This window comes from Rhyacophila brunnea, unplaced genomic scaffold (genome assembly GCF_057557595.1).
Source record: "Rhyacophila brunnea isolate RB1 unplaced genomic scaffold, BYU_Rbru_1.0 scaffold_19, whole genome shotgun sequence".
Lineage (NCBI taxonomy): Eukaryota > Metazoa > Arthropoda > Insecta > Trichoptera > Rhyacophilidae > Rhyacophila > Rhyacophila brunnea.
The window spans coordinates 2,122,362-2,144,494 of record NW_028232848.1 but is presented as its reverse complement, the minus strand read 5'-3'; the positions used below and the strand labels follow the sequence as shown (position 1 = coordinate 2,144,494).

At 31.8% G+C, this 22,133-nt stretch overlaps 1 protein-coding gene across 1 annotated transcript in view; it reads right to left on the bottom strand.

Moving 5' to 3' along the window:
• AdamTS-B (ADAM metallopeptidase with thrombospondin type 1 motif B) overlaps positions 1-22,133 on the bottom strand; it is a 409,878-nt gene that overhangs the window by 233,786 nt on the left and 153,959 nt on the right. Inside the window, exon 4 of the mRNA XM_085946122.1 lies at positions 8,250-8,412. Within this exon, the coding sequence (XP_085802248.1) occupies positions 8,250-8,412 (163 nt within the window). The remainder of the gene's footprint in view (positions 1-8,249; positions 8,413-22,133) is intronic.

Genomic DNA, 22,133 nt, shown 5'->3' with positions numbered 1-22,133 from the left:
AGATTACTGAATACAATTTACGATTCCCTACTTGCACCAGTGGCGAAGATTTTATATTATTTATTTTATTATTGAAATTTATTTATGATACAGTGAATTAGAAGTAACATACTCATGAAATGTTTTGTTATAAGTGTATTTTTTACAACGTTTTTATTAGCTCGTATTCTTGTTTGTCCGGTGGTTGTTTGTCCAGTAAAAATCATGCAATCGATTTTTAACTAACTAGCTAGACATTTGAAACTTTTAGATTGTGTCAGAACACGATGCCAATGCATTCTTTTAATACTTTTAGCCATCTTTAAGTAGAATTGAATTCATTTTCAGCTAATTCTGTTTTGTATGGAAAGTTATTTCAGAAAAATCCGTAAAAAGTAAAAGACTATTATTGGTTGCTAAGGGGGTGGTCCTAGCAACTAAATTATTAATATATACGTGTGTTACTATGAAAATCACAATAAAATGTCAAAATGACATTTCCGTATTCTATATTTGTTTTTTATTTACTTCATATCAAGTACAAGTTTGAGCATATTGAGCATAATAATTCAACAGAAAATTTAAAAACGTTGTATATAAAAAATTCTTTTTATCTTGTAATTATTTTCTATTGTAAGCATATTTTATAAAGTTATAATTTTAATACACTTCGCTAAGTTATCGATGTTATGTCATTTACCGTAATTGCCTCCTGATAGACAGAATGGGTCCCAGGTTCGAATCCTGTGTCTGGCAAGTACACATATTGTTTTTCAATTTGTGTATTAGTCAGAGTATGGACCTAATAGGTGGAGCAAGTGGCTGACATTCATTTCTCGTGAAAAACAAAATTTGTTAATACAAACCTCCACTCTGTGGAGGCCCATATGATCTTATTAGGATCGGACATGGTCGGAAGAAGAAGATAGACAGAATTTGAAGTACCTCAGTTTAAACGTAAATAATATATAAGAAATAATTCGTATGAATCATAGACCATTAATTATGAAATAAGAGGTCAAAGCACTTGCCCGGAAAGTGATAGACGTGAGTTCGAGTCCCACTCGGTTTAGATTTTTTTTTTAGAATTTTTACTAATGAGGTTTTTCAAAATTAAGTAATTATGTTATTTCTATTATAAATAAAAAATTTTAATTATTTGTTATTTTATAATAACATGACGCTACTGTCGGTTGCGGATACTCGATACTATACAAATATACTGCGTTTCCCTCGAGTCGTAACAAAAATATAATGTGAGAATCTGATAAACATACCTACCTACTTTTAATTTTAATAATACCATGCGATTATTATTTTTTATTCAACGCTGAGTGTATATAAAGATTTCATAAACACAATTTTGAAACACCTCAGAAACGTACATATTAGAAAAAAGGTAAGCCCGAGTGGGACTCATATATATATAGAGTATTGAAAACAAAAAATATTCATAAATATAATCAAAAAAGACTAGCGTCAGACATCTGTTTATGGATTATGACATCTGATTATGGATTATGTTAATCATATTGTAATAATTTATCTTGATTGATCATAAAGCAGATTGACTCTTCCACAGAGTGTGGAATTTGATGTAACTCAGGGTTAACATACATCCTAATTAAATCATTCTTATATTCATATTATGTTACATCAATAAACGCATAAAACCTATGTAAAACTATGTAAAATTATCTCCCATATAATATTATTATCATTTCATTTTATTTACATCGAAATGACCTCCACGTGTCACTGGAGACTATCGTTAATTTATATCGATTTACGAAAAAGCTCGCATTAAAAAACTGAAACACGTAATATTAATATTTATTTCGCTAAACAAAACAAAATTTCAAAATATCGGTCACCCACAATATAAATAATAAAAAAACACTTTATTCTGAATTCAGACGAGGCTCATGGAAATGGTTTCGCGATAATATTAATACGAAACCTTGGAACAGATACCGAAATTTGAAACTTATGAATATGTATAATTTTTCAAAAAAAAAGAGGCTTGTCTATCAGTTGATAAAACGTGTTGCCAATACCGAGAATATATTAAATTTAATATTCGCGATACTATTTAAGTCATTAATAATAGACCTACTATTTTGTTTCAAAGTATTTCTGGCTTCAACGTTAATTTTATTCAAAATATATAATTTTGAAAAACCCCAGAGAGATATTCTTATAAATTTATAAGAAAAAACTGCTAAAAAAAGTTAGACCAGTTATTCGATTTCGAGCTCACATCTTCCACTGTTCTTCTTCTTCTTCGACCATGTCCGATCCTAATAGGATCATATGGGCCTCCACAGAGTAGAGGTTTGTATTAACAGATTTTGTTTTTACGAGAAATGGATGTCAGCCACTTGCTCAACCTATTAGGTCCATACCCTGACTCACACACACATTGAAAAACAATATGTGTACTTGCCAGACCCAGGATTTGAACCTGGGACCCACGGCATGATAGTCCAACGCTTATGTGATTTTATTCATTGAGCTATCGATCCGTCTATACTCTATATCAGTGCTCCGCAACCGGTGTGCCGCGGTGCAATAGCCAAATTTTCGTACATGGCTGGTAATATATTTGAGCACCTGCATGAACTTAATAAAACAATGCCAGGTCAGAATGAAAATATATTGACGTGCTCCGATAAATTAGAAGAAGTCAAAAATTAAATGGAACTTTGGCAGAAGGAGTTAAGACAAGGATCTCTACAAATGTTCCAAAGGAACTACCAAACCACCATTGAAAACAAGCAATTAATTTTGGATCCGTCTCAAAAACATTGAACTTTGCTGCAAAAGAAATTTTATCAGTGCTTTCATACAATAAATGCGACAGGATACGAAACCTTTTGCAACCAATGCCGAAAATTCTATAGAAGCGCTTTTCCTATAAATTTGAGAGGAATTTGCTGAATTGATAAACGACGGGACGCTAAAACTGTAGTTCGCCGATGTTCCATTGGCTATTTTCTGGATTTCGGTTAATAAAATAGTATAGACTCTATATAACACATGCGATTTAATTCTAATAACTATATAATATCCGAGGTGTTTCATCATGATTGTATAAGTACAATGTTCAATAATACCAATATAACGTCTTAAATGTTGTTATTTAGATGAAGTGGCGAAGAATGGCTTTTGAAAAAAGATAAACGATTACAATTGAATAAAAGAATAACAATATAAATACTTTTTATTATAATACAATCGTAATCAAAGGCAATCACATTCGAATATTTTAAAAAATAAAACATTTGGGAAATAATTTTTGTGGGTAGATAAGATGATGTTTTATATATTTCTACAAATTGCGTCCCATGTTCATAATATAAATATTGCTTACTATTTATCACAGGCTAAATACTTTTATAGAATATTTAACTTTATTATTGACGAATGTACCTATAATAGAATTAATATTGTTATTATTTTTAAAAACTTCTAATGTTTAAATTACTTTTACGTCAAGGTTACGTTAAATAATCAAGATTCGCTACTAGCCCTTGCACGCTGACTAGTTACATAATAATAACGATATATTCAGATGCATTTACTTGGTTGGATTCCATTTTTTGTAATATGAAATAATATTTTGAAATATCCCCGCAAGTGAAAATTATTTTGGAAATTTTGATTCTCCTATTTCGGTTTTTAGTTAATATATTATATTTAGAAAATTCAATAAAATAAACGTATTGAATAAATCGTTTTTGACAATCAATAATAAATAATTCTAAATAATTATTTGGCTTGAAGCTTTCTTGTGCTTGTATCGTTTCTATCATAACGGACCCTGCGATTATCTGTATTAATGGCATCCAACTCGAGCAAGTCAGCAGCTACGTCTATCTCGGACAGCAGGTGTCCATAGACGGAAGCATGCACGATGAAATTGCTCGAAGAACAAAGCTGGGATGGAGTGCTTTCGGACGTCTGAATAGTATCCTCAAGAGTGACCTACTACTGTGTCTTAAGCGTAGGGTGTTCGACCAATGTGTGCTACCCGTGCTCACGTATGGCTGCGAGACGTGGACCCTCAATACGAGAAATGTCCAAAGGCTAAGAGTCGCACAGCGAGGCATGGAGAGCTGTATGTTGGGCATCACGCGAAAGGACCGTAAGAGAAACGAATGGGTTAGGAAGCAGACAGGAGTACACGATGTAATAGACGTTGCCAAACAGCTGAAATGGAGATGGGCGGGGCACATTTCTCGCCGAAAGGACGGCCGCTGGACAAACGCCTTCATCCAGTGGTACCCAAGGGGCACGAAACGGCCACAGGGTCGCCCTAAAACCCGCTGGATTGACGTACTGGTAAAGTTCGGCGGAAATACGTGGCAGCGAACGACACAGGACCGAGAGAGTTGGAAGAAGCTTGGGGAGGCCTTCATCCAGCAGTGGATTTACCCCGGCTGATGATGATGATGATATCGGCTTGTTACGTTCGTTATACCCCACCCCCCTTCGCACTCTTTCTTGACGAACAATTTTTATACTAGATCATTACATTTTGTTTGTTTTACATCCAATTCCTGAATCACGAAATCCTGGGATTGAAATATTATAATACCATAATCACAGGATTGAAAACATTCTCTCCGGGATTACACTCGATGGCGCTCAGATATATTTTTTTTAAGAATTTATCTCTATCTAATCTGTTTTAGTTTTCTGAATTATTTTTCCTCTTTCGATATTTTTAGCATTTATTTTAAGCGCCGCGATAATTATGTATTCCATATTGTCATTAAGCGAATTAAACAAGAGCTTTGTTGTCTGGCAACACTGATTAGCCTGGATCCGGTCTATCGACGCAGCGTATTTTTGATTATCATTTTATGCAGATTTTGTAAACTGCTGGAATTCCCAAGATATATTTTTAATAAAATTATATCTGAATCAAAATAGATTGTGGACACAGTCCTTGTAAATGGATCTCAGGTCGAAAGAGTAAAAAATACTTATACCTTTATGGGACAGCCAATTTTAATGGGGGGGGGGGGGGCGGAGATATAGATCAAAGAAAAGAAAGAATATAGATCTAAAACAACACCACTTTCTTCTTTCTTATTGGGAGTTATTATTTTTAATTTTACTGATTAGATTAATAGGCAGTAGTAGTGGCGTACAGTGAGATTTGCTCGTGGGTATACCTTTTATTTAATACAAATTATCAGCACCCCAGACCGTTGTCGGTACCCTTTTTTAAATGATACTATATTCAGTTACATCATTTCAGAGACAGAAAGTCAAAATGAACGTTTTGACATAAAATTATTCAAGAAAAACACAATCAAAATTTATAATACGTATGCATACATATAAAGCCATTAGAAAAAAATTTATACAGTACATTACAATATTATTGCATACCTACTACGTTGTTTAGCATTTCTGGGCATGCTCCACATTCATAGCATCTATTGACTGCCTTCATGCCTTATATTATTTTATCAATCTTGTGTGTTATGTACAATTTCACTGTAATTAATAAATGTTTAAATTCTAATGTATTTAAGTCTTGTATTATTCCCTTTTAATAAAATGGAATAGTTTTTGAACAGTAATTGAATCACATGGAATAGTACAGAACTTAAATCCATTAGAATTCAAATTCCATCAAGTAGTTTTGGTCGATAGTGTTAATAAAATACATATTTACTTATATAATTTCAGTTCTTTCCAAGTTGTTTTATTTTCAATATAAATTTTGGAAATTTAAAAATGACATACATATTTGGGAATATTAGAAATAAGAACATTTGGAGGACCACTTTATTCCGAGATTGTTCATATATCTAAGATGGATTAGGCTTTAATATTCATGAAACGTAAAAGGGTGGGAAAAATTATCTGAATTAAATTAAATATTATTAGTAGGTATACTTATTAGTTTGCTTTTAATAACAACATAATAATGAACCCTTTTACGTAGACCAAGTTGAAATTATTTGAATGCAGCCTTATTGGACTTAGTAACATGAAAAACTTCTTCGTTTAACCAATGTGTTCATCAATTCTAATGTAAGACTACGAAACATTTACCATAAAAGAGTTACACAACGCGATATGAAGATGTTATGCATGTTGGATAAAACATACATTATTAATTGTTCCATTTACAAGTTGTAAATGTAGCCCCTGTGAGACATGACATCTTACTAAGCTTCAAAGGTTTCGGCTTTTGAGCTTTGAGAATCGATGTCCCCGCCGAATCTTAGGTGTACATTGGAACGAACGCGTTACAAACACCCGAGTTTGTGAGCAGACACAGCAGCCTTCGGTGATTGAGGTAATTACGAAGAGACTTTTTCGTGGCAGGGACATGTGTTCCGGATGCTGCCAAAGAGTGCGACACTTAGTACCCTTGTGGCACAGCGTCAATGGTTCCGTCGTCGTGGCCAGCCCTCCCCACCTTGCAGCGGTGCTACAAAAGCGATCTACACTCTGAATGGCGGGTGACGCAAGAGTTGGCGAATGCAACAATGCTGACAATGCTGGGTCGTGACAAGGTGAAAGAATAAGAAATGTAGCCCCTGTCAAGAACGAGTAATTATCATTTTAATAGTAGGTACCTACAATAATTATTAAAAAGTGAAAAAAAAATGAATTATTTTTTTATATTTTGCCCCTAACATATTTTCCGTTATAATTTATTTAAAACACCTCCAATGTAATTTAAATTGTCTTTTAGTTCAATTTATCTCAAGTAATGTCAAACGAAATCTAATTTATTGCCTATTTATATTTTTTTATCAGTAAAACTTTACAAAATACAGAGTATAAAGGAAGATAAAAAATCCCAAATGACCGGTCGATCAATTTAAGAATGTGATTTAATAATAATAACATAATAAATGACAATCAATCGGAATTTTTGATTGCAAAGTTTGAACAAATTGTCTATGGTCAGTCGATTTAATTTAAAATGATATGTCATTGTAATAATATTATTTGAAATACTTATACGATGTTTTATTAGAACATATTAGTATGCCATTAATTCACGTAATTGTCTATGGTGGCTATCGCCGACAGTGTTTATATAGTTGCTGACGTAAGTATAAGTATGTCTCACACGGTCGTGTTCTTTCTTTCTTTCTTTTAGTCACTCGAATTATCAAACCTTACTTACAAATTAGGGATTGCAATACCGGTATTTCTTTTTGAATACCGGTATTGTCGGAGTAGATTTTTGGGTTTTCACCGTGTGTCCTTCTTTACTCGTTGCAGAGGCCATTATCAAGAGATGATATGTTTTTATGAAAATTTAGTGTAGGTATGTGAATGAAAACGTTGCTCTAAGAATGTCAAAAGGAATCCGATTAGCTAAGAGCAAACGTTGCTCAGAGTAATCTGTCAATCGTTACGACCAGAGATACCGGCTCGAATATTGGATTTTGCTGATAGTGCCGGAAGTCATGACGTTTTTAACCGTAATCCATTATCCCTATTAATATTTTCAGGGTTTCTATGGATTTCAATGGCCTCTTTTAGAAGTAACTACTTACTTCGTAGAAATAAATACTATTACTAAAATCTATATACAACACTTTGTTTGTTAATTGCTATTAATATCTACATACATTTATTATGTTGACCTTTATAATCATTTATAGATCATAATATTTTAGAACTATTACTGATAATTTTTACATATACTAAAAATTCATGTACAAGAAATTTTTTCTCATTGGATGTTGGATGTACTACCAACGTTGGATCAATAGTTATAGAATAATTGAAAATATTTACCACGAATGTTTTCTTTTTCGAAATATTTTAATTAATCACGACAATTATTATTCTATACATATCATGTACCTATATTAATTTGAGGGATTTTATTAAAATATAATTCAACTTTTGTTGATTTCAGTCATATTCGCATTTTCACAGCAGTCAACTTAAACAATAAATTTAATATATCTACAATGTAGTCGCAAGTAATGAAGAGATATCATTAAATTAATTTTCGAAAAAAATAAACGTGTACCGAAAATACCGGTATTTTGGATTTTTGAAGCCGGTATTTCGGTATCGATAAATAATCGAATACCGGTTTTGAAATCCCTACACCCTAACATTTAGGGAAACTTTGACATATCGATCTAAGTTTGCCCTACATGTCTAACTTTGGTCCGTGTATCTAACTTTGACCCACCGGTCTAACAATGACCCAATCGTCTAACTTTGACCCAGACAGTTGTAACAATAAAATAGTAGTGAAAAAGTCTTACCAGTCCATCGCAAGCTGAGAGCGCGACGGTGGACGCTGGTTGTCCGGCGATATTCCCTCGGAAGTGGCACTTTGAAGACGTGAAGTCGGCATTGAAGCGAGACCCAATGCCACCTCCCCTTCTCTCAACCACCAGATGAGGGGAGATAAATCTCAGTTCGGGCCTGTTGATAAAAAAAAAATACTCAAATTAGTACCAACTCTCATACTTATGCGTTAATACCGCGTGTATGAAATGAATGTCAGAATTGTCAACATAGTTTTTCTGTTGTTCCTATTTCTTACTAATTTCCATATGTTTATGTCCTAGTGTCACCGTGATCATGTGTTCGTATCCGTCTTTCTAATGCCTGGTCCACACCGAAAACAAGTCGCGCGACAACTCGTTAAATTTTACGATAATTATCATAATTGCTTAAGAAATTTTACGATAATTATCATGCTTATCGTAAAATTTAACGAGTTGTCGCGCGACTTGTTTTCGGTGTGGACCAGGCATAATGTCCAATGCGTAACTATGGAAACCAATATGAAATGTCAAAATGACATTTCAGTACTTATTCTATATTTATTCAGTATTTCTATCAAGTACAATAAAAAGTTTTTATTAATACATAGAATTGTCAAGTTTATATGATTCAACAGAAAATTTAAAGACGTGGTATATAAAAAGTTCTTTTTATCTTGTAATTATTCTGTATAAAATTGTACTTAATTATGTTTTTATTTTTATTTTTATTTTTTATTATTAGATATTATTATTTTATAATACATTCTCTGCTTCTCTCTTGTGAGGGTAATATTTGTTATAATGTAAATGTCATGTTGTGTAGGTTTTGAATTTAGATTTTTTATGTCCACAATGTTTTGTTTTCTCAAATAAATAAATTATGAGTAATAAAAAAAATCTATCGGTTAACTTGGTGACTACACTAAACAGTCTTCCCTCATATTCAAATAATGTCACCGAAAACATTTGAGATTATATTTAGATAAGATTTAGGGAACAGGTTACTGATTGTTTTTACTGGTACATATATTACATCTATTTCGTATTATTATTATTATCATCTATTAAAAATAATAAATAAAGTCAAGCAAATATCATTATAAAACCATACGTCAAACTGAGATCGCTAAATCTGACGAATTTAACGCCATCGATTGGATCATGCTAAAATAGAAACTGATCGGTCCAGACGGTCAGTGGGAGTCTGCTCGTATCAGTGGCGAAGGGTGGAGGTAGGCTGTTAAGATTCGACATAAAGAGTGCACACTAAACTTTGTCAGCCGCACTTATTTGTTTTCATTGAACTAAAAACGAAATTTACAGATGATGCTGATTAGTTTTTAATATTCAATAAACCCTGCCTAAACCAAACCATAATAGTTTAGGTATGATATGGGTAATCCGACAAAAATAGTGCATGCTTTTTCAGTCATACTATTATTTGTTTTCGTTGAATTAAGAATATATATTACAGATGGTGTACCTATTCATTAAGCTCTGCCTCAGCCAAGCTATAATCGATAATACATATTATTATATCTATAAAATATCTAAAATTATGTATGGTTCAATGGCATACTTTTAGATATTTTATAGATAAACGAGTATTTTTTGATGTTATCTACTATGACTTGTATTAGGTAGGGTATAATTGAATTTTGAAAACTAACAAACACTATCTACACATTTTAAGTTCAATGCAAACAAATACGTTTGACTGACAAAGAATAATATGCACTATTTATGTCGGATCTTAACAGCCTACCTCTACTTTTCGCCACTGGCTCGTATGGAGCCTTTGTAGTCAATTAAAAGTAAAACATGGATACATTTGCATTTAAAAAATAAACGTCTGGTTTAATAATAAATTGTCTTATACCTACCTATTTTGCTTCAACGAATAATGACAATAAAAAGAAACAGTGATTAACTTTCACCAATCAAAAAAAGCTCCGACATTCTTTAGGGACCGTTCACAACTTACTGATAAGTTGTCTGTCACATTGATTGCAATTTTCGGTACCTACGCATTGTGCATTGTGCCAAATCCACTCCAAACCGGTAACATTTAAGCATTAATAAAAACTTGTACATTTTTAATAAATCGAATGGTATATTATGTGCACCTATACAGTTTATTATTTTATACAGTATACACGATCAATCTTGGTTTAAACAGTTCATTATTTATGGTGTTGACAGGATAGCATTGAGAATTGGCAATAATGACATCATACGTAAAAATATATCATAATTACTGACATTAATAAAATTCGGTAAAAGCTATGGTTGAGAAATAACTTATAAATTATGTATAAGTATAGAAATAATATATCATTTTATAAAACAATAAATAAAAACAAGCTTAAGAAAAAAAACTTTAATGCAGTATACTGTACTCGAAATGAAATTTATTATAGGATTTTCATAATCTTAATTTTCTTTAACTAAATTGATACTTGAAGCGCCTAGTTTCAAAACACCCTAAAACGATTTTAGGTAGTTCTGAGAAAAATGATTTTAGGTAGTTTTGAGAAAAATGAGAAAAACTCATGTCTATTAAATCTGTGAACTTTATGTATTTATTATTTAATACGTATATTAAGATTAAAGAGTATTTTGGCTTATCAATTTTAGGCGTATTTGAAAAGCACACTCAACCATTTTAGCGGGTTTTGAAATTTACCCTAATTTTTGATCATACTACGTATTGACGGTTTTTTTGGCTTTTTTTAAAGTTCTATATTATAGTATATATAGGTCGCAAAAATATCCATCTAAATACATATCTAACTCAAAAATGTTCAAAAACCGTTTTAGGGGCTTTTGAAACTAGGCGCTTCACTTATTGTATAGCCTGGGACTAATATTCGCCGGAATATTTTATTTTTCAAGTGTAATCATAAAGTTTTTAAATCATGTTTAAATAATTTTGTAATACAATTATTAAACACGTAAAAGTGAGTTAATTAATATCGTGCAGTTTTGCTAGGTAGTACAACTATACTAAGTAATCTTTTGGTTGGAACTGAAGAAAATGGTCACGAAATATGTAATAATGTATGAATTAGTGATCTAATTTCTAAGTAAAATAAAAAAAAAAAGTAGTTTAATATTATTTCAATATTGCCGATATAAAAAAATACATGTATTTCAATATTTCCGTGCGAACTTTCGAGGTTTTTTAATAACGTTTGAACATATTACTAACTTGGCGACCCTCGTAGTCCAGTTCATAATGGTATATTACACCAGGGTTTCCGGGTGAGGTCACAATAATATATATTTGTGCTTCCGTGAATGTTTCACTACTGTAATTGATACTCCAGTGACGTCCCGTGGGGGTAGGCAGACTGAGCGTCGCTTGGGGTGGCAGTCATTTGAAGGGCGGCATACCGAGGAGAATCATTTGATAGATATAGAAATAACTACCTAAACTGAGTACGTAAATGTATTAATTAGCATAAAAGTTGAACAGGACTTTAATTTTTTGTCGGGTTCGCGATGTCTAGTTTACTTCCATTGCACTTCGACGTCCTTGGTGACCAGAAACGACACGAGCATGGATGATAAAAAATGGGGCGGCATTATGGCGCTGCCCAGGGGCGGCATTTTGTCTAAGGACGTCACTGTGGTACCCTCGTGGTATATTAATTTGTATTGTCACTTAAAACTAAACGAAAATTCGAAAAAAAAACATGTAGATAGTTGATTACTTCTCAAGGAAATATATATCTTTCGATATAATGTATATATTAGGTAAAAAGGTGAGTCGAAACCGGGCGATTTGTTTGCATTCAAATAATGTTTTGTTATGATTGTAGTGTGACGAATTTTGGTATTACATTTTTTTCCTCCAGATGATTTTTACTTATTTACTTAAAAAAACTAACAAATAAAAATAGTCTAGTTATAATAATATAATAATAAATGTTGCATACAGAGCTTGCAAATATTGCATCCACTAAAAACCAAAAAAATATATATTTCGTCAAGTGGATTCCAGTTAGCTTCGAGATCCATATAAGGATTTGACGCTGAAGCCAGTCATTCATTATTGGCAGTAATGAAAGCTCGTCTCAGGTTTTTATGGAGTACGAGAAATGTCTCTTAAAGTGGTGGAAATTCTGTGTCCTACTTTAATCGTAAATAATGTATATTACTTTATATGCTTAATTTGGATGAATAGATAATATGATAGATACTCAATTAATTTATTATGTAACAGTCTACCTAAAGGTATAAAGATCGCTAGTAAAATATAATACTTGAGACTTGTGGCGACATAAAAGCATGGATAAACCCTTGGGTAGGATTATATAATTTAGTACCTTAGTATGGCACAAGGGTTAATAATAATTAATCTTTCATAGGCCTAATATTTAACAAATTAAATTTTAATTATGCAATACTTTTTAAAAATTACATTTAAAATGCTAGAATAGAGCAGAATATTATTAAGAGCATACTTCAGTGAAACGGCAAATATATTTCAACTACAGGTGCGACGAAATTTCGGACTAGCTGCCAATCGGAGAGCGAACGTCGAACTGTGAACACGTCAATTTGTTTTGTAATGGCGTCGGGGTATTAATTCTTAAATCGTGTAAAGATGACTAAAAAACGTTACCCATTTACTTGAAAAAGATAACATATCAATGAATATATTATTATTATTACTAATAGAACAATAAACATAACATTAAATGGACGCATGTTGAATTTTTATGAAAGATTATGTTTTGTTCTGCACGCGTCGTTTGCACAATCTTCGCGTCGTGCAGTCACGATTGTTTTAGACCGTGCCCCAGCTGAAGTAGCCTTGACACTAAGATACAATAATATAATTTTGCATAAATCAAAAATGCGTATTCACACCACAAAATTTGAGTCTAGATTGCAGGATTTAGTTTCAAACAAACAATAATATTGCATAAATCACATGGTGAAAAAACTTATATACTATTTTTAATACAATAATAAGAGTAATAATATTGTATATTTAGTTAAAAATATAAGTTTACGCAATGAAGTATTTTTTTATTTTATTGCCGTATGTTTCTTAAAAACAGAATTTTTTTACAAAAAGCCGGCCCGCCAAATATATTTGATTTCAAAAAGGACCCTTTGACGAAAAAGTTTGTGAATCCATGCTCTAATTATTAGAGCATGGGTTAACAAATATTATATATTAAATATTAGAGTCTAATAATATATGAAGATGGAACCATGCTATCTGCATTTTAGTAATTTCTCATGGCGTTTTTTCTTTATTGATTTCATGTTTTGATTGATTAAAAACATGATTCATTGGTTAGGATGAGCTGTGCATGTTTCGGATATTAGATGTTATTTTTACTGAAGACGGGAAGACAGCTGACTGATTACTTGCTACGCTTTGCGGAAGTGGTAATCAATTATTACTGTACTACAACATCTTCACAACGTATAGCACACTTGAAGGAAACGATTTGTAAGAAAAACTGATTAATATTGGTAATAAATAGTACATAGGTACAACCAAATAAGTTATAAACTCTAAATATTCTAAATGATAGTTGTATAAACAGATTATTAACAAATTCATGTCAAAATTTGATGACTATTAATTATTATACTAATAAAAGTTCATTCGATATAAGGGTAAACAGATTTCAATGCTTACATCATCATCATCAACTTCAGCCTGAATCTATCCACTGCTGGCTGAAGGCCTCTTCAAGCTGCTTCCACTTCTCTCGGTCCTGTGCATTGCGTTGCCACGTACTTCCGCAGAACTTTATCATTTCATCGATCCAGCGGCCTCTAGGTCTACCATGCGGGCGTTTTGTACTTTGTGCTTACTTCAGCGAGTTCCTGCATTCTGCTATGGAAGTCTTCTGAGTCTTGCGAGAAAATTACTATGTCATCGGCAAAGCGCAGATGACTCAGGTATTCTCTATTTATGGGGATCCCTTTGTCATTCAAGTCAAGTTGCCTGAATAAGTCTTCAAGGATAGTTGTAAATAGTTTAGGTGAGATTGTATCACCTTGTCGGACTCCTTTGCTGATAGAAAATGCGCGTTGGTTTATGGAGATGTTGTTACGCTACTGTATATATTATTGAAAATATTTATATAGCGCCCGGGGATTCCTTGATTTCTGAGTGCATCGAGTATTGAAAATTTATTTATGTAATCGAACGCTTTCTCATAGTAAAACCCATGGATAGCGGCAGCTTGTATTCCTATTACCGCTCTGATTTCTCTGATGACTTGGGACGAGAAGAGAGAGAGAAGAGACGGAGAACGAGAGAAGTGAAATCAGCTTGGAGATTAGCGAGGCCTTCATCCAGCAGTGAATAGATTCAGGCTGGTGATGACATAATAAATTTAAAAAAAAAATGTGTTTTGCTTTGTTATATTAATTATACCTATAATTTTTTTAAACTTATAAATTGTTTTATTTTGGCTAGGTAAATAAGATACAAATCCACATTAACAAAATATCTTTAGAGGCAGAAGGATTCAAATCCACACTACGTTTTTTATTTTATTTTTTTTAGATATAAAATTGTATTATATTTATTCCTTTCTTACATATTCCAGAAGTACTTTAATTGAATTAGAATAAAAAAAATAATGATCATTATATGTATATTTTCTTAGAAGTTATGAGAAGTCGTTTAAAATAAAAAATGTTTTTTGGCTCTCCTGAACAATTGGGTATTTGGCACTTGAGGTACAGAGTTTATTGTGCACGTCCCAATTTGAAAAAATATACACTAAGAGCTTCTAAAAGTAAACCAACTCAATAAGCATCTAGAATAAAAATAATAATTTAAATATTTATATTCCGAAATGAATTGACAAAAAAAGAGTTCTATTGTAGCCATGAATCTGATGGATTTGACATGAAACGAAATAGTAATTGAAATATAACTCAATTAATGTCATAAAAGACTTGAAGTCAACATTGAAATGATAGATTGCATCTGTGTACGATTGAGTTGAAGTTTTAATCAATCAATTTATTATGACGTCTTCTGTAGACGCAATCTCAATTTTTCGATTATTGAAACTCAAACATATATTATATTATGATATATTATATGTAATAATGAATTAATAAATTAATTGAAGACTTATTTCCTTTCATACAAAAAACCCACTGTTTCTAATTACAATGTATAATTTAAAATTACTTTGTATATTGATTGATATTTGAATTTGGAATATTATAATGATATAATAAACATAATTTATTCGTTTATATCGATAGAATTTTTAGGATGTTTGGAAATCAATAATTAGCTGGGGTCAATCAAAAGTTGATTCAAGAACTCTCATAGTTTCTTCTATTCCTCTCACTGCCATTTGTACTAATTATTTTTTTAGATAAACCAGAAAACCTTACATAAGTCGGTGCTAGCGTGATTAGGAATATAATTCTCGAGGGTTTTACGTGACATTACTAAACAAACACTAAAAATTAGTCGCTCACCACATCGTTAGTAGTAGTAGTGACCTACACCAAAGTAGTACAATTGTTGCCATTTATTATCTCAGAAAGTAGATCGACGCAATATGTTTTTGTATTCTATCTGAAATCCGACTAAGAAAAATCGATTGACGATAATTTCAGATCGATGAGACCAATAATAAAAATATAGGCGAGTGTAGTAAACTGAGCGGCCTGCGTCCCCTTTCTGCCCCGGCATACTTATTGGGCTCTACAGTATTATGACGAAATTAATTCAATTACTTATTGCATAATGTTTTATATAACTATATAATTATATAGTCATGATATAGCACAGTGTTGCACTGTGTGTGGCCCGCGGGCCAGATTTGAATAATTATGCGAAAATGGGGTCCCTAAAAAGTTTTTGGTATTCAATTTTAAGTCTCGTGCGAAAGAAATGTAAATGGGTAATAATCAGTGGCGGCTCGTGGATAAGATATCTGGGGGTGCTGCGTTTGATTAAAAATAAAAAAATGTTTATTTGGATTATATTTTACTATTAACATCAAAATTAAATATACTTAAATAATTAATTATATTAATAAGTAATTAAAATAAAGAACTTTGCATAAATTTCTTGCAGAAATAAATTTTAACAATGTTAATACATCATGAACGCAGATACGGCGATACACTGCCAGGCCTGCAGTACCGATCAGGCTCCAATATTGATATTTTCATATAATATACATAAATTTATAAACTTATATTATAATATTTAAATTTTCTCAATTTGCTTAGGGGTGCTGCAGTTCCGCAGTGAACATGGACGAGCCGCCACTGATAATAATTATACATTCTTCAATAGGTGCTTATGAATTACTCAGTTTACCATAATTGAATATAAATTACAACTCTGGTTATTATCATCTCTGTGGTTAGTGGGTACATTCGAGTTTTATTTCTCTGATTCAATGCGTTGTTTATTAGAATCGTACTGCACGATTGCAAACTGCATAACTGCAGTAACTAACAAAGAAGCAATAATCTTCCCAGGTAGGGTCAACACACACGAAGGTATAAGGCACGTCGGCTTACGCAAAATGCATGTAAGCAGGTAAGCACCTGTCACGTTGTGGATACGTACCTATACGTAATTTGAGAGTAGGTAAATTCTCACCGATAGAAGAGGAAGCAAGATCAATTCTCTTTCACACAAACCCCCACCCTGCGGCCGTTGCTGATACCTACTTGTACTTTGGCGGACAGGAGGGTTGCACCTTTATCGATCTCGTTCACTTTTACCCTGACTTCTCAACTGGATGGATCTTTCAACTTAACCTACTTTTTGTACATGGCCGGACGGACGCCGGCCACATAAAAATCAGTTTTTCTTTCACTTTATTGAACTTTTATTAACATTAATTTCTAAAATTCAGTGTCTACAATTTGAAGGGATGCAGAGCAGATGAGTACCCTATTATTTTTATTTATAATGTTTCTTGTAGAATAGCATGTCTTCGCATAAAAAAGATCACCGAGTCTCCTTAATTTCAATTGTAATACTTGTCAAAATAAATTTAATGTTTTTTTTTCCCTATAATAAACGACTATTGTTATCTCTAAATCTAGTGTTTTCTTTATTTACATGGTGTTTAATTATGTACACACTTAGACAGCACTTGGCGCCCTTTTTATCAATTCAATTTTATCACACACTTATAAGTCTCTTTTATACATAGTTTTCTCAGTCTATTTAAATTCCTTTTTTTCATATTTTATAGATGCTAGTTCTCTGTTAATCACATACAATTGTCAGCGCGATCTCATGGCCCTGAATAATTCAATTATCCGATTTTACTATTCACGCTTAAATCTAATCATGCTCTACCTTTAACTTGCAATTTCTACAATTTATATTTTTATTCACACATTCTCTCCTCTATTTTATTCACATATTTATTCACCATTTTTTACGTAATATTACAATTGGCGCTACAACTTAGGACCGATTGTTGAACTATTTGAACATCGATTGTCAATTGTGTGTGATTTTTCAGTGGAACTTGTATTTAATTTAATTGAGGCTTTCTCAATTGTTTTATTCTCTTAAATTATTTCTTTTATTCTCATAAAACGGATGATACGTGATCTTTGGCTTGCGGAGATAGATATTTTAATTACTATGTTAGGTTATTTTGTAATCTATATTTTTGTATATTTATTTCAGCAGTGCTAATTTTTTCGCTTAGATATTTTCTATGTTGTATTTTTTTTAACTAATGCATTATTACATTTTATCATCATACTAGTTTTTAATCAGTGTATATATAATTTTGTTGGGAATATTGTAGTTTATAAGGAGACTTATAATCTATATTGTTAGGTTTGTTAGTCAGAAAATTTTCATGTCCGACGGCATTTGACTCTAGTTATTAAATCTGTTATAGTATTTTTTCTTAGTGAATTGTTTGAATTATGAATTTTATGAATGTCCGTTGAAAAATGAAATGCTTGACCGCAAATCCTATCTAAACATAGTTTTTGGTTCTGTGTTTTCTCAAATTTTGGTTAGAAACTATTTTATAGATGCATTAGTTTGAATTCTATAAATAATGCTAGGTTTATATATTTTTTCTTAGCCAAAAATTCTTAATTCATGTTATGTTAAAGTTACTGGATTGTATTATCTTCGCTTGATTATTTATATTAATTACATTGTTCGTTTATTTTCTAACATCCAATTAAAAGTACATAGATAATATCAATAGTTCAGTGAAATTCATATAGTTTTGTTTGTTGAGGCCGTAGATGCTTCGAATGCAGATTTTTAGTTTGTCCACATGGCACTGCATTTTTACTGTATATTAGGTACGGGGCAGTTCGCATCTTTCATTTCAATCTTACCTTTCGAAGTGTCAACATCTCAGAACTTAATTGTGTTATACTATCTATACCTACTCTTTTATATATTTTCTATACTAGCTTACATTGTGCTTAGTGTCTACAAGTGGTTTGATTTTTGGTAAGTTTTTGAACTTTTATTTTAATCTTATGTTTGAACTTATATTCTTTTCAGTAATTATTTTTCATAAAAAGTGTATGGTTTGTAGATAGCTTGCGGCATTGTTCATTGCAAAATCTGCTTGGTGGTTATTTTTCTGGTTATTAGTTATTATTTTAAATCAGTGATTGTTTTATATTATTGAGTGTCATATTAAATTAGATAAATCTTCTGTTTGAATAAGTTTAATATTTAAAAGTTTCAATTAAAACTTAGTTATTAAAATTTTAATCAATTTTAGCGTCAGTGAGTGTATTGTTTAGTTTTAGCAGATTAGAATATCTACTAGACCTAGTCTTTTCTCAATTAACTATTACATGTGTTTATAAACATAATTAATTTCATCGTCTTTTATCTTTTATTGCTGATATTCTATTATAGAGCATGATCAGCAGGTATTAATATTTTTTTTTAAATATCCAATTTGTTACAAATGTTTCTAATTTGCTTTTTAGTAAGTTTCAATTTAGTGGTAGATTTGTCTACATTTAATTATATTAGGAATTATTATCATCGCAAACTTTAATTAATATAATATCATAGTTAGATAGCTTTGTTGTAATGGCGGATTGTCAATTCATTTTGATTATTTTTCTCTTATTATTTCGACTGTAATTTTTTAGATAAACTACGTAGGTAGGTATATGAATTTATTTTCCCGCGTAAATTATTTCCGTAGATCTCATTCTATTTTTTCATAAAGTTTTTGTTGTTAAGGCAATGTTAAAATTTAATAACCGTCATTTTTGTCAAAATGTGTAGTTATGAAAACATTCATGTAGGTATATTCCTATTACTTCCAAAAACCCATTTCAGGTATAAAACCTTAACATTTTGTTGCAAATAGTCAGGCAGGGACAAAATAGAATTATAGAAAAATAGTAAACAAGGTCGTTACCTACTTTATGCATTTCAGAGTAATTTGAAACCGTCATTATGTATTTTACCCTTGGTTTTTTTTCCACAATTAACAATTGTTTAGTTTTTGTATCTCTCACTTAAATAATATTATTTATCTGCTTTCCAATTATATTTACGGCACTTCGGAGAAAAATTCTTTGAATTCACCGCATTTATTTGTTATTGTTTAAAATCTTTACCATTTCTAGGTAGTGGGTTTATTTTTATTAGCCTATTGTCACATTTAGCTCTAGACCCTCTTAATTGCACCCCAATTTAGTTTTGGGACTTTTACAACTTTATTGTTATTGCTTTCTCTAAAATATTTGAAACGGATGTGTTTTTATTTAAAATGCAGTTTATTTTGCACAGAAACACATTAACTCAAGGTTTAAAACCCTCGATTTTATTACGGGTATTTCTTAGCATTCTGGTTTTGTATTGTTTTTTATTGCGGTTGGAGAAATTTGCTGCATTTTTATTGTTTTGAACCACTTAGTTCTAGGTATCTGATATTTTATTACATTGTTTACTTAGACCTTTTTTAATTGCCCCTATTTAGGCATTCGGTTTTTCTTTTGACCATATCCGATCCTAATGGATGTTATCGGTTTTCACAAAACCCAGTTCTTGTAAATGCTTTATTAATATTCTTTTAAACAAATGTCTTTACATTTAAAATACATTAATTTTATCTACCTAGTAAATACATAAACCTTTGTATTATTCCAAGTAGATTTTAAATTGTTTTTTGTAAACTTTAGTAACTTAAAATAAGCTAATGGTTATATTTACCTACTGTTCAATAGATACTGCTCAGTATAAAGTTTCAAGCATTCTCATTACTATTACAAAAATATAATCATATTATGCAGTGGTAATACCTACTTTTTAAAACTACTATAATCTGCTTACAATGATTCTCACGAGAGTTTTTTTTCTCTTTTCTCTGCATTCTTATTAATTATCACTTAAAATACAGGCATTTTATTTAATTTTTTAATTTGCTTATAGTTTATTTCTCAGATGGGAAGCTATATAATGCTATAATATTATTACAGTAGCACACCTTTTTTTATTTTTTTGTCAATTTAGAAAGGAAATAACCTAGATATTTTTTCAGATAAATTAAACCTCGAAGAGGGCTACAGAAATAAGTTACATCATTTCCATCATTCTTCTTGACTTAGAAAGAACGGATTTCACCATATTTCGCCCACCTTCAATACATCGCAGAGGATTTTTGCAAAAGCTAAGTGTCTCTTTTAAATTTGATTGTTCATATGTCATTGTTATTGATAGGTCTGCAGTAATTAACTTTTAGTGTGTCGATCTTCAAGAAACGCGTCGAAGATTCATCAATTGCTTTACAGATTTATAGTTTTTTTTGGAAACTTAGTTTTTTTGTTTTGTTTACAGCTTGTTATTTTTTTTCGCAATAGATTGCATTTCAAGCTATATTTGCTTTTATTTAACTCAGATTTACTTATTACAATATTAAGTTTAGTTCGGCGATTGTATTCCCATTTGACAGGGGTTGTCATTTATTTTTGGTGTGAATCATCTTCGTTGGTGTGAATTATTTTCATTGGTGTGAATTATTTTCATTGTTGTGAATCATTTTCGTTGTTGTGAGTTATTTTTCGTTGTTTTCAATTACTTTCGTTGTGGTCTTCGTCCGTGCTCTCACATTCGTGTGTAGTTTCCCTGTCTAGCAGTTTGATTGTTTTTACATACTCAAGTACACTTTATTATTGAACAATGGAGGATACTGTTGCACAGCTTCCAATCAGCATGGCGGAGTCATGGAAGCCTAGCACTCTCAGGTCAGCTCTGATTGCGAGAGGTCTGGAACCAGCGGATAAACTGTCGCTGATGCAAGATCAGGCGCAAACGTGGAATGATTCTATTGCAGCTAGAGAGGAGCTACAGAAGAACACGGAGATCGTTTCAGATATCTCGCAAGAGGACAATCCAGAATTTCAGCAAAAGGCGTGCTCACACAATTTCCACCAGTCTTATCTCAAATCGTATAACGTTTCATTCGATGGGGAATCTTCCGTACACAAATTCGTGCTGCGGATAGATGAGCTGTTAGAGAGTCGCAACACTCCTAACAGCATGCTGTTAGCGTGCTTTCCTGACTTGTTAAAGGGAGAGGCTTTGACGTGGTTTCGCATGACGAAGGGTCAATTTAAAAACTGGCAGCAATTGCGTGCGGCTTTATATTTACAGTTTGAGGATGTGGCAATTCTCACTGACTTGGCGAACAAAATTCAAACTCGCAAGCAGCGTAACGATGAGAAAGTTACGAGTTTCATTATTAGCATGCAGGAAATTGCCAACCGCTTAGGAACCAGGTACACAGACGAGGAGGTGTTAATTTTTATACAGAAAGGCCTACTGCCTAAATACCAGGCGGTAGTCATAGCTCGGGAAGTGAAGTCGTTTACAGAACTATCGGCTTG